At 45.5% G+C, this 13666-nt stretch overlaps 1 protein-coding gene and 1 long non-coding RNA gene across 2 annotated transcripts in view; one reads left to right on the forward strand and one right to left on the reverse strand.

The window, feature by feature from the left end:
- LOC131417635 (uncharacterized) overlaps positions 1–7768 on the forward strand; it is a 34070-nt gene extending 26302 nt beyond the window's left edge. The window contains exons 2-3 of the long non-coding RNA XR_009222728.1: positions 3233–3321; positions 5832–7768. This is a non-coding gene — a long non-coding RNA (uncharacterized LOC131417635). The remainder of the gene's footprint in view (positions 1–3232; positions 3322–5831) is intronic.
- Positions 1–13666, reverse strand: part of MARCHF10 (membrane associated ring-CH-type finger 10) — an 81545-nt gene that overhangs the window by 28711 nt on the left and 39168 nt on the right. Inside the window, 1 exon segment of the mRNA XM_058561305.1 lies at positions 3712–3864. Coding sequence (XP_058417288.1) covers positions 3712–3864 — 153 coding nt within the window.

Genomic DNA, 13666 nt, shown 5'->3' on the forward strand with positions numbered 1-13666 from the left:
GCCAAGGGCCAAGTCAATACTGACTCACTTTAATTGAGGTGCCTCCCAGGGGAGCACCAGTTTAAGTTTCTAACATTCTAATACTCCGTAAGCCTCTTTTATCGTTTAACTGCATGGGACACTCAGCGATGCGGTGCGAATCTTTACTCATCAGCTCTTCTAGAGATCAGTTAAGCTCTCCTATCAGGCCCCTCATGGGTTTTACAAATGGCAGTGAGAAGTGCATCAATTCCAGGGTGATCTGATCATCTGGCTGTGTATGTAGAGGAGTGGAGCTGGTGTGAACCCCCAGACTGGGCTGATCGCATTTTGAGGAACAAATGCCTCTATGTGACAAAAAGAATTCTCCTCACAAGTGTTTGAGGAAAAAGTGATATGGAGGAGTCAGAAGTGTAGGCTCTGGTTGATTAATTTTTATTTTGAATTTGATGAAGGGCCTCAGAGATTAGCTAACAAGAGCTGGAATCTGAACCTGTTGGTCGTTCCCTGAACACACAGAACCTGCTGGATGGTGGGAGCTGCCCCCTCTGCCCTGAGCCAGTTTAGTTTGGGAGACACCTCATGGGCAAAAGAATCAGCTAGGGCAGCCTCTGAAAAACGGAAACTGGAAACTCAACAGGAACCATAATCTTATTTCACAGAAGCCCCCCAGCTGTCACCCGGCGACACTGGCCTCCAAGCCAGGAGAAGTCTCAGACTAAGTGCCACGCTGCGGCTCCTGTGGATCCCCAAAACACCTCAGGAGATGCATCTTCGCCCTTCCTTGTCACCACACTGCCTTCCTCTTTAAAAATTCAACCAGCGCTTCCCTGGGGGGGTGTGTGTGTGTGTGTGTGTGTCCTAAAGGTGGCAGACTACCATTCTATATTTATGCTATTTTAACCCTATTTCTTGTGTCTATCAAATAGGGAGCAGACTTCAGTAGCTCTAGGGCTGGGAATAAACACCCAACTTGGTGTGCCAGGTTGTGCTATTCATAGACTAGGCCCTACAGATGCTGTCAGATGCCTCTCTGAGGCCCTGCATGGGATCCAGCTGTGAATGGAGGGCCTGCCATTTCTAGGAGTTCAACTAGGTGCAACTGAATGTTCTAGGTGCAATGAGATTAAACCAGAAAAAGCGTCCATCTGCCCTAAGATTATGTCTTTGGTCTAGACTTCTTCATATGCTTGACCAATAGTTTCCTACATTCTGACAGCCATATGCTTTTAATTGTTTTCCTCTGATTATAAATGTAGTAGAGGTTTATTGCAGAAAATTTAGAAAATACAGAAGAGGATGAAGAAGAAATAAAAATCACCCATAATCCAAAACTCAGATGACCATTGCTACTGTCCTGGAGTTCAGTGGGTTGTAAACTCAAGACCCCTGTGAGATTTTCTTTGGCTCAGCGTTTGAACACTGAGTTAACTGTCTTTAGGTGGAGCACGTATGTTCCGGTTTACCACAGACCCCACAGCCCTTGTTATGTATTTCTCTTCCCATATCCGCTTGCTCCCTGAAGGCACTGGAATTTATAACCCAGGGCTCTCTTATCTAGAAATATTTTTTTAAAAACCAAATTGGGATATTTGGGTATATACAACTTTATGTCCTGCTTTCTTTTCGTAAATATTCGATTGTGAGCATTATCTCCTGCCATTAATTATTCTTTAAGAACATGATATTTATTACAGTATAAGGGTATATTATGTAAATGTATCATAATTTGTTTAACTTGTCTCCTGTTGTTGGATATATAGATTGTTTCAAGATCTTTGCTGTCACAAATTACACTGTGATAAATGTCCTTCCTCATACATCTTTGACTGCATATCTTATTAGAATAGATCCATAGGAGTGGAACTGCTAGGTCAAAAGGTATTAGCTTTCTAAAGACTTTCACATATGTTGCCAAATTCCTTTCATATGTTGCCAAATTCCAGTTTGTACCAAGTTCCCTACAGGTAGGATATGAAAGCATCTCTCTCACAATTGTGTCACCAGCAATGCATGCCAAGGACTTGGCATAACATCTGACACAACAATGCCCAGGAAATATTGGTTATTAGTTTCACTACCAGTATTATTATTTTAAAAATCTTAGCCAATTTGGCAGGCCAAATTTTTCTCGTGTAAATTTACATTTATTACTTAGTGAGGTTGAACTTTTTTTTTCAAATGTTTTTTAGCTACTTGTATTTCTTCTGTGAAACTGTCTGTTATGGCTCTTCCTCATTTTTCTATTAGGTATTCATCTTTTTCTTATCGATTTGTAAGAGTTTTCTATATATTACCTCTGTCACATTTGCGTCGTCTCTCACTGATACAATTCAAACATCTGGCTCCTACTCCAATTTATACAAACCACTCTAGAATGTGAGAAAAAGAACTAAAGAGAGACTAGTGAGGAAATAAGGAAGCTAAGGAGCCCTGGGTATGATAGAAAATTGGGACAAATTCTCAACAGATCTCAGGATGATGGAAGATGTCTTCTGGGTGCAGGTGGAGGACTGTATGAGCCTCATGGGTCTAGGAACATTGCATGCATGGGGAACCCCACCTTTCAAGTAATATTCAAGAGTTCATCGAGGGCTGTTGGGGAGGTGGCAGGAGAGAAATGAACAATAATTTGGCGCCTGCTCTAGCCAGGTGCTGGTCATATATCATTTCACTTAGTTAATTACAGCAATGCAATGAGGTAGACTTCATTATCTTCATGTTAGGACAAGGGAACTGTAACCCCGAGTGGCTGCTTGACCACCCAAGCGTCCACAACTGGGAGGAAGAAGAGCTGGAATTAGAAGCGAGGTCTGCCCTTCCCGACAGGAGGCGTTAGATCCCTGGAGGGCCTGTGGATATCTAGTTGCTAGAGATTCACATAGGCTCTAATGGCCATCCAAATACTACCATCTTCTAATTTACATGTGTCCACCACAGCATATATCATATTTTTAAAATAAAGGCTACTGTGTTCCTCAGGTGGTGAGAAAGTGTGATGCTCAGTGGTTCCCCAAGGGGAAGAACAGGTTTGGGGCAAGGTTGGCTGCCAAGTGTCACTCTCCTTGGAGTCCTGTGGGGGCTCCTTATGTCCTGTTCCTTCTGCTACCACAGGAGAGGGTAACATGGTTAGCAGAGCAGCATGGCTTGGGTCTTAGGATGAATGCTCAGGACTGAAAGAGGAAGTGTCCACCAAACTAACATTTGGAAATAAAGCGTATATTCATTTTGATGTTATTTCTTACACATTAAGATTTTGATGCCCTGGATCAGAGGGGAAAAGATCTCTGTGGGAGGTGAGCAGTCTGCTACCTACAGACACCCATCCTCATTTCCTGGCAGGTGGGTAGGAGGTGGCCAGGTGAGACCTCCCCAGAGCTACAGACTCCTTCTCCACCCCCGCCCCTACCTGACCCCAACACCCAAATGCCCTCTCTGGTAGCCTAACAGCCAGCATCCACTCAAAACCGTGCACAGTCGTGTTTATAGTGTAATGACAGAGAAAAGTGAAAAATAAACTCCCCCTGCCCTGCCTTTTCCCACCAGCCTCTCTTGAAGAAGGAAACTAGATCCAATAGTTCGCTTTTAAAATCTTTCAAGCATTTCATTTTAAGGTACAATCTCCTTCATATAAAAGCACAAGTTTCTAAAAGCCATCTAGACTTCACCAGGTAACAGCAAGAATCAGGTTTCCTCTCTGAGGACCAAGATGCATGAGCCATGTGTCCTTACCTGCTTTCCTGAGGGCTGGCGCCTTTGCCAGCAGCTGCGATTTCTGTCTGCTTCTGTCCCCAGGCACTCTTGGGCTCTGCATTTCTGGGCTGACAGTCAGTCTCTCCAGGTTCGGCCACCTCTTCCTTGATAAAATCTGTGGTACCTGGGCTGCTGAAAGGTGCAAAATCTTTTCAATAATTAATTTTTTACAGGAAAACATCTTTTGCATAAAGAATGCTTAAAGGGCCAGCAATGGGGAAGGCACTAAGAGAGGACCCAGGAGGTCAGAGAAGAGTTGGATTTAAAACCTGGTTCTGTGACTTTGTAGCCACGTGAGCTAGGGCAAATCACTTCATTTCTTGAAGACTCAGTTTCCCCATCTGTTACATAGAAACACTAATACCTACTTCACAAGGCTGTTATCACCATTAACGAGCACTCGTGACTCCTGCAGTGCAGTCTGTTGAGGTCTTTCCTTTTGCTAAGAAGTTTCTAGCTTCCAATTCATTGATAGTGGGATGGGCCTGTTGGTAAAACTGTCAAGAGCCTTCTACAGTTGGGACACACAAAGGCCCTGCTCCCCAAGTCCTCATCCAAGTTTGAATCACAGCCTCCTTTGTATACCTGTATATTCATACCCTCAGGTTGTTTATTAGCAGCTAACATGGCCTTCCAGAGAGGTTATGAGCATCTGGGGACCATGAATCTTTTTCTTCCTATGTGCTACTCACTACTGCGCTGGGATGATACACTCACAGGAAGGCAGTAGCTGGAGTGCTAATGTGGATTGAGTTCCCAATGAATAATTTTTAAAAATTCACATTTTGAGTTAGGTTGCTAATTGGTATGAAGAATCTCAAGTTTCTTCTTCACGTGTATTAAGCATCAGTGCATGTGAGTTTGGGGAAAGAGTGTCAGTATTTTCCATGCATCTCTACAAGTTCTGGAGTTCATAAGGCAGTTAAAATGTGAATATCTGGACTAAATCCTTCCAAGAGAATTTTCCTGGCTCATCCCCTTTTGGACAGTTCAGAAATTTCACAAATCGCCATAGCCAGCAGGCCACAGAGGTAAATCTGGGAGGGGTCCCTGAGTTGTGTGCGAGAGCAGCCCTTTTTGGCATGTCCAGACAAGTGGATTTATGTTCCACAGTGTAAGTTGTGGTTGTGTGGATGGTTTGCATCCAGATTCAGGAAAGGAATAAAAGTTCTCCTTGGCAGCCCGTGAAGCCTAGTTCAATAAAGTGATTAAGCACTACCTACTTCTAACAGGCCCCAGGAGGGGAAGGTAGTGGGTTCCATGCCCCAAGAGAGAGATATCATGTTCCACAGGGAACTTACTAGAAGAGGGGAGCTGCTGGTGGTGTCAGTTCCAGCTTAGGGTAAGTTAGTAGAGCCCAGAAAGGTTGTAGGCATGACCGAAAGGAAAGAAGAGGGTTCTACAGAAAAGAGACTATATTCTTTGGAGGGTGTAGAGTGGTGATTAAACATGATTTCACTGACCAAGAGGAGAATGAGAGGAGGAGGGTGAGAGAGGGATCAGGGGCTTTACAGTAAGGAACCCAGCACAGAGGAAATGGGGGAGGCACTTTCTCGGCACTGAGAGTTGCATTCCTCCCATCCAGAGGCTTCTGCCTCATCACCCAAGGCCTCACCCCTCCCCAGCTCTCAGAAGTCAGCAGCTGCCTCCTGCCTCTCACCTATCTGACAGGAGGAAGCAGCAGGATTCTTATTTGCTGAGGAAGAAACAGGGAGGACCAGGGAAGGAGCAGGTTTAGGGCTCAGGCCAAGTCCAGTGTGCATTTGACTTAGCCTACAAGTCCTGGTCACAAGGATTTCAGTTTGATTCCCAGCAGGAATCCCAGTGGAATATTCAAACTTCCTTCATAGCCCAGGCAGAACTTCACACTGCCCACAGCCCCCCACTTCCCCACCCACCCATACTCCCTCACACTCTCACGGGGAATGACCCTCCCAGATGGTCTGCCAGCCAGTAGGTCCTTCAAGGTCTGTTTCTGGTTTTACATCTACCAAGTCTGCTCTGACTCTGCTTTGGTCAGAACTTTCAGGGATCTTATGGCCTTTAACATTTACATATTCTAGAAGTGCCTAATGTGTGTGTCTTTTTCTCTCCAACAGACTGTAAGCTCCTTAAAGATGAGGACCCTGTCTTAGCCAGCCTGTCGCCTCACACTCTCCTGAAGAACAAATAATAATAACCACCTAGTATGATCTGCAGGGCTCGAGAAGATGCATTCAGCCGAAACTATGCAGAATTCCAAAAGTGGAACAATTTTTTTCTTGTGCAAAACACCCAAGATGGCTTAAGATAACAGGTTATTTTGTTTTCTTACTCAAAAAAGTGCTTTCTTCAAAGCATCATATCTCTTAAGTAATTTCCAAAGTGATTTCCATTACCACGTCTCCACTACAAGTTTTCAGCAAACTAAAGTAATAAAGCTGAACGACTGGAGATTTTTTTACCAGGTCTGGCAGTGAAGAAATCACCACTGGTAGTGCAGGTAGGATCCTCTGACCTTTGGCAATTTGAACCTCAGTATCTGTAAATGTAAAAGGGGAATATTCCTATTTTGTGGAGTTAGTGTAAAGTTTAGCAATAATGTTCATAAATGGCCTAATTCAGTATCTGGTGCATATTAGCAGCTAAAAATGGTAGCTGCTGCTTCTACCATAAACAGTGATAACAATACTACTAATAATAATTGGAAATCTGAAGTCACTCCCATGAGAGAACTGAATTTGACCAGAAACTTATTGTTATGCAGTCTTCATAGGTTGAAAATAACTTATTCAGCAGCCTTCATTCCTGACTCTCTCCCTCAATCCTTCTATAAAATCCAAAAGGTAAATAGCAACTCTCTTTTTATTATAATTTGTTCAACAAATACCTGTGTGCTTTTGCTAGGCAATAATTTGAGGGTTCACAAAGATGAGTAAGATCTTTTGGTCCTGACCTTAAAGATTATAATCTAATTTGGCTGCACTGCTGACTTCTTCCCTGTCACCCTTTAGATTCCATGGAAAGCAAACTCTTGTGAAATATTCCTTCTTCTGCATCTGCAATTGCAGTCATCAGTGAGGCAACCTAGACGGCGTAGTTTGTATGTACATGGAGTCCAGTTCCTAATCACCCCACCCACACCCAAAAGTGAACCAAATTTCAGAACTTTGGGGCTTTTCTAGGATGGTCCTCACCGTAGCATGGTACACACATTAATCTGCAGGAAGACCAAGTCATATTTACACTGGAAGATGAAATATAACTTCCTCTTCAGGTAGTAGGACAGGTCTTTTGCCTTACAATAGAGAAGGGAGGAGTTTGTGTTCAGGAGTTTCATTGCCAGGCAACTCAACATCTTGAAGTTTCTCGGTGAATTTTGGGAAGACTGTGGTTTGCTTTGGACAACATGAAACCCATATCTTCTTCTTCTAGTATCTGAGCAAGGTGACCCTTCCAGTGGCAAAGAAACCAAACAGCTGTTTAGATGAAAGGTGTCTGCCTCAGTTCTCTTGACAATGCTGGGACACTAATTGTTGACTGAATAGTTCTTAATTCGACTGGGAAAGGAAAAAAAGGTAGAAATCTCATATTCATATAAGACACTGACAACTGGGAACCAAGTCCATTTAATGGTCCATGTTAATTCCATGCATCTGATAATTGTTCGATTCCTCACATCACTTGCCATACACAGACACAGTTCTTGACAAAGTCGAAAAGAAAGAGAAAGAGAAAATACGATTCCTGAATCTTTATCCCTCCCCCACACTATCTTGACTAGGATGCCCGGTGCCTAGGAGGTGCCCAGATTCTTTCTAAGAGATGCCTTTTAAAAAAAAATTTATTGCTTCCTTTAGATCATGGGAAGAATTACAGCTTAATCACAAGAGCCGGCGTTGCCTTGGTGTAATAGGCAGCTTTCTGTACAGTCACAAATAATAGGCCGCGTCTATTTGCCTGGTTGAGTGTGCTGGAAGTGTGCGTTGTCTCAAAAACCCAGAGGAGATCTTAATTAAAGCTTAATTATGTACCATAAATATGTTTTATTTTGGAACCCAGGAGGTAGAATTTGTGATTTTGGGAAACGTAGTGCCTAATAAGTAGGCAGGAAAGGGAATGTAAACAGCGACTGAGCCCTTTCATTTGTCCTTCCCCAGTGGGTTCTGAATGGGTTTTCAGTTCCAGCGTGTGCTTTCCCAACGACCTGCCCCCAGTGCCACCCTCTCAGGGCCGTCCCGGTGTGCGCACGTTCACATAGCCAAGGGTATGATCAGACACAGAGGGCGTGTTCAGTTTCTGGTGGTAGCATTCCACAGGGTGCCAGACACAGGAGTGAAAAAACCAAATGAGTCTCGAGAGATGACGGGATTTTATTGGTCGCTCGCTCCTTAGTGCTAGAAGAAGGCTGAGTGAAGTGGCAGCAGCTGTCTCGTCTTCTGCTCCCCTGCACACCACACCTCCTGGTCTTGTTCATGGCATTGCCCTCTGGCCCCTCTCCCGTCCACCTGCCTTCTGGAAGCCTGAAGTCCCCCTCTCCCTGACTCCACTGTGCTGTGTGCCTTGCTGAGGGTGGCTTACCACACGAGGTAAATTTTACTGGGCCTTCTGGGGCCGGGCAGGCACAGCACGGGGGTCTCCGCCGGGGTGGGGCAGGAGACGGGGAAGTAGCACAGGGATGCTGGAGACTCATGCATGGGTCCCGGGGAGGAGGTAGTGGGGCTCATGAAGGAGGGAAAGGAAACTGGAGGGAGCTGGGGGGAAGGGTCCTGGGCCACTGGGGAGGCGGGTGGCACTAGTGGCAGGAGGAGGCAGCAGTAATTGGTACTGGGCTGCAGGACAGGGGAGAAAGCAAAGACGGAGCAGTAAGGGGAATATTCAACACAGAACAGGGGGTGCTCGCTGCTGTCACCTGCACAAAAGAAAAAGAGCAATCAGGAAGCAGCACTCACGGTGGGCAAGGACATAAAAAAGTCTGTGAATGAATCAGAACTCAAAAATTGCTCTTCGGGGGTGGCTTCTCCAGGTGTCATGGGGGAAGCAGGCCTGGCTTCTGCCCAAGAGGCACCTGGCTTCGATCTCAAAGTCTTTGAAGGGTTAGCCAGGAAAATGGCGTCACCATCATACCGTCTTCCAGCCAATAGTCTCTGGCATCCCCAACAGATGCAAAGTTCTCCCTCAACTAGTTCCCGTGTGGGAGCTCTCGGTCCCTTCTCATCTCCCACAGCCAGTCTAATTAGCTGTACTGGCAGCAACATATGGTGGCCTGCAGGGACTCACTTAGGTAAGGCTCTCCCCCCGCCAATCCTCCAGCTGCCCCTGGCAGGAGGTTGTGGTCATGCCCTAATCTGGCCTTTCGGCTGCAGAGGGGAGGCTTGGGAAGAGAAAAAGAAGCGGACAGATCCTGGTGGGATCATGCAAAGGGAGAAGGACCAGGGGGAAAAGCAGGTGGAGGAGGGAGGTGTCCAAGTGAAGTTAATGCTTTGTTCACTAACTTCACACTCAATCTGCCCACCTTGCTGGAGGTAGAACATGGGCGCCTGATGGAGACACGATCCAGAGAGACCCCCTCATGAGTGACAAATCTCTCAGCTCTACCACCAGCCAGCTGGGTCACCTTGGATCAACTGCTTACCTTCTTGAAAACTGTTTCCTCATCTGCAAAATGAGACCTGTGTTTTCTCTAGCCTTGGCTCCTCCACAGGTGGGCCTTAGATCAGCAGCATGGACATCACCTGGGAGCTTCTTAGAACTGCAGAGTCTCAGCCCACCCAAACCTACTGAATCACAACCTGCAGGTTATCAAAGTCCCCAGGTGTTTCTCATGAACTTTAAATTTTGAGAAGCAAGGCTCTGAGACAGTTGCTCAAACCTCTATGATGAGAATCATCTGTAGTACTTGTTAAAAACACAGTTTTGCCGGCCCCTTTGTTGGAGATTCTGATGCTCTGGGCCAGGAAAGGGAATCAGGCATTTGTATTTTAATTAAGTACCTCCCTGGTGATTTTCATCATCAGAGAAGTTTGGGAAATGATGCAGCTAAAATCAGTTCCAACTCTAAGATGCCACTGTTGTAACCATCCACTTGGAAACCATTACCTGTGCTGGAGGGGTCTCGGTCCTTATTTGCTTGAATCCTTGGTAGGAGCTGACACTATTATCCACTCCTTCCTTTCCAAATGCCTCCCTCGGCTCCTGGAGCGGTTCCTAGTTCTCGGATCATTTCTCTGTAGTTGTCTTCTCCCTCCTTCCCTTAACTGTTCTTATTTCTCAAGCTTCCTTCATCATCTCTCTTCTGACTCCATCTACTCTCTTGGGGAGACACTCTTGTGGTTTCAGCCACCTCTTACTCACTACAGGCCCTTGGATTCCTACTGGCAGCCGGGAGTTCTCTGCTGAGCAGCAGACCTGGGTACTCAGGTGCTTCTTGGCATTTCTTCCTGGCCGTCCCGCCTGCCCCTCCCGACAACCCCACAGAATGGGACCCACCCTCTTCTTGCTTTCCCAGCCTTAGCAAAGGCAACCTCCACTGGCCTAGTTTTCTGGGCCAGAACTCCAAGTTCTCTTTGATTTCTCCTTTTTCCTTATCCCCACACCCAATAGTCACCAAGATCTGCCAGGTTTACCTCCTTAAACCTCCCTCTAGCCCAGGCCCTCTCCATATCCCCTCTGTTTTTGCTCCAGGTCAGGCCTCTCTCATTTCTCTCTGGGTCCACTGCAACTACTGCTTTTCTGGTCTCTCGGCCTGTGTCTGGCTGCCTCACCCTCTCAGCCAGTCCCCTTTCCCTACAGTCAGCTTTGAAAAATGCCAACCTTGTTTCATCACTTCCCTGCTTAGACTCCTCCCTGATTGATGCTCCATCGCCTTCAGCATGACATTCAAGGCCGTGGGGACCTGGTCCTTGTCTACCTATAGGGTGTCAACTTTATACTCTACACTTCCTAATTTGTAGCCTGACCCTACACCAGAGCTTCTCAAACTCAAATGTGCAGAGATCTTGTTAAATGCAAGTTCTGATTCAGTAAGTCTGGGTTGGGACATGAGGTTCTGTATTTCTAATGAGCTCCTAGATGAGGCCTCTGCTCCTAGTCTGGGACACTTTGAGGCACAACGGCCTAAACTATTTGTAGTTCCTTGATGTCCGTCTGTCAGTCTCTCTCTCTCCCTCTTCCTTGCTCTCTCTTCTCCTTCACGCCTTTGCACACTCCTGCCCGGTACATCTTTCTTGCCTTCCTCACCTGGCTAAATCCCCTGTCCTTCAGGATTTTTACCCCACACACCCCTCCCCACATGCTCTTAGAATTTACCCGGGTCAGGGTGTGTTGGTGTCCTGCCCTCCCACTAGGCTGTGAGCCCCTGGAGGGCAGGTCGTTGGATTTTATTTCTGTATCCCCAGCACCCACGCAGTGCCTGGCAGGTAAGCATGCAGTAAATGAATGCTGAAGTGCTGAATGAATGAGTGATGGATGAAAAAACCAATGCACTCTGGAATCTTACACCCTGGGACAGTGGGGGCAGTTGAATGTATTTGCTAATATCCCACAGGTACTGGATAAATGGATGACTTCACTGACAATCAAGTAGTTAAAATTTTTAATAGTCAAGTTATAACATCTCTTATATCTCAAACGAAGATTTCTCTGGTTGAACAGTTCTCTTATAAAGATGGTAACCCTGGAACAGCAGATGGTGGTGGGAGCAGGCTTCATAAGTAGAGGGAAGATTGGGGATTGACCTTTACCTAAGGCCTAGACTAGACCCAGGATTTTAGTCCTCCTGTCTGCCTGGTTGGGTAGGTAATAACTCCATTTTACTGATGAGGAAACTGAGTTTGGAGAAGTTGCCCGTTCACATTTATAGGGCTATAAAGTGATACACCAGGATTCTGAGCCAGGACTTCAAATTCTGGGCTCTGTGACACCCCGAGCCCCTCTGTCTTGGAAGCATTACCATACATGGGCTGAGAATTACGATTCTCTTTATAAAAATGGGATCATTCATAGAGGAAGATGGGCACGGATGTTAGCCCAGGGCTGATCTTCCTTAGCAAAAAGAGGAGGATTGGCATAGGATGTTAGCTCAGGGCTAGTCTTCCTCACAAAAAAAAAAAAAAAAGGGATCATTCACTTACGTTGGTTGTTTTCTAACTTGGGCAGATAGCTTGGAAAGTTGTTGGACACCAATGGACTTGCCTGGAAACCCATTAATCTTGGCTATTCAGAGAAAATCTTCAATAGAATTTATTTGCAAGGTAAGTTATGAAGATTTCGGCTTTGCCCTCAAATTTCTCTTCCAGGCTGCTCTTCAAATAAATATTTCCCAATCCAAAAAAGACCATAGTTATTTTAGATGTTATCTTTTTAAGTCTGAATTCACTGCTTTTTCTTAGTTTTAAAGAACACATCTTCACAATAAGCCACTATTAGGCTGAATAGGTTTCACTACTCCTACAAATCTGAATCTGGTAATGACTAACATTGAACTCAATAATAAGTGAGGATAATTTCAGAACGTTTGGTTTTGTTTTAAAGGGCAAGATTTTGGAAGCAGGCTCACAGGACTTCATCCAGATCCATTTTCCTGGCACATACCTAAGGGACTCTGCCCAAGCTCTAGGTGAGAGGAAAGGGCAGGAGAGGGCACACTCACTTCCCATGTGCCTGGCACTGGGGAAGAGAGCGCATTAGGACTCCAGGAGCCAGAACCCCACAGCACAATGGCCTTTGGATGCCTCTACTGTCCTGGAAAGGAGAGGTGGCTCCTTTTCAACTCAGGCTGGGGCTGGGAGAGGTTTTGGGAGCAGGCAGGAGTCCAGTTGTCGGAGGCCACGGTGGCTCCCTGCACTTGCCCGTCTCCCTGCACTCGCTGGGCCTGCTGACTGCTCTGCTCCTCTCTGATCCACACAGAATTCTGAAAGAAGAAGATGTAACTCGGCCAGGCTTATGTCTCACCCTGCATCAGTGTTCACCATGATCGTGAAATAAGATTTCTGAATCAATTGCCCTTCAGACCTAGCTGGGTCTTGACTCACTGCCTGAACTTTCCACGTCTTTTTGGAGATAAAGCAAATCCCTGGCTTGCTGAATGGTTTCTGATTATTCATCTTTTTCCATTTGGTGCTTTGCTTTGGAAATTCAGAGTGCAGTAAAAGTGTCTGTACCTGGATTTATGCTAGGATTTTTAAAATACAACTCTGATTTTTGGTAAAAGAAAAAAAGATTGGGGGGAGGGGACAACATTAAGACAAAGAAAACAAAATTTTCTAGTCCATTCTCCCTACTAAATACAGCTCACATGTGCTGGATATCATCAGGCTACAATGTACCCAGTGCTTATGGTGTCAGGCACTGTTCTAACAGCTGAGCATACGTTATATCATTGAATCTTCACAGCAACGCCAGCAGGTAGGGTCTGTTTTGACCCTTCATTTTACAGATGAGGAAACTGAGGCACAGAGAAGTGACTTGCCCAAAGGTATACAGCAAATAAGAAATGGGGCCCTGATGCTAATCCCAGCATTTTGACTCCAAAGCACTTGCCCACGATCTTACACCCCAGCACATGGAGAGACAGAACAAGGAGAGTCACAAGCCAACTCATTTAGAAGCTGCTCCATGGACTATCTGAACTTAATTTAAAATGTGTGAATTCCTTCTAAAAGAGTGTGAGGAACAATGAAAATCTGATGCCTACTCAGTTATAAATCTATTTGTAGAGGGCACTGATGGTTCCTATATTGTAAATAGCTGTCTTAGTGGTTCTAGATGGCAGTTCATATATAAGGAAAAACTCTTCTGTGACATTGATTGTCGTTACATAGATTTGCATGTCAGTCAAGCCACCTTCCCCAGCTGTATTACTTTATTTGGGAAAAGTCTGGCATAACACAGAAGGGAAAGTTAGCCTAACAGGCAGATGTCACAAGGGGACATTGTGTTTGATGCTTCAATTTTG

Source organism: Diceros bicornis, chromosome 18, assembly GCF_020826845.1.
Source record: "Diceros bicornis minor isolate mBicDic1 chromosome 18, mDicBic1.mat.cur, whole genome shotgun sequence".
NCBI lineage: Eukaryota > Metazoa > Chordata > Mammalia > Perissodactyla > Rhinocerotidae > Diceros > Diceros bicornis.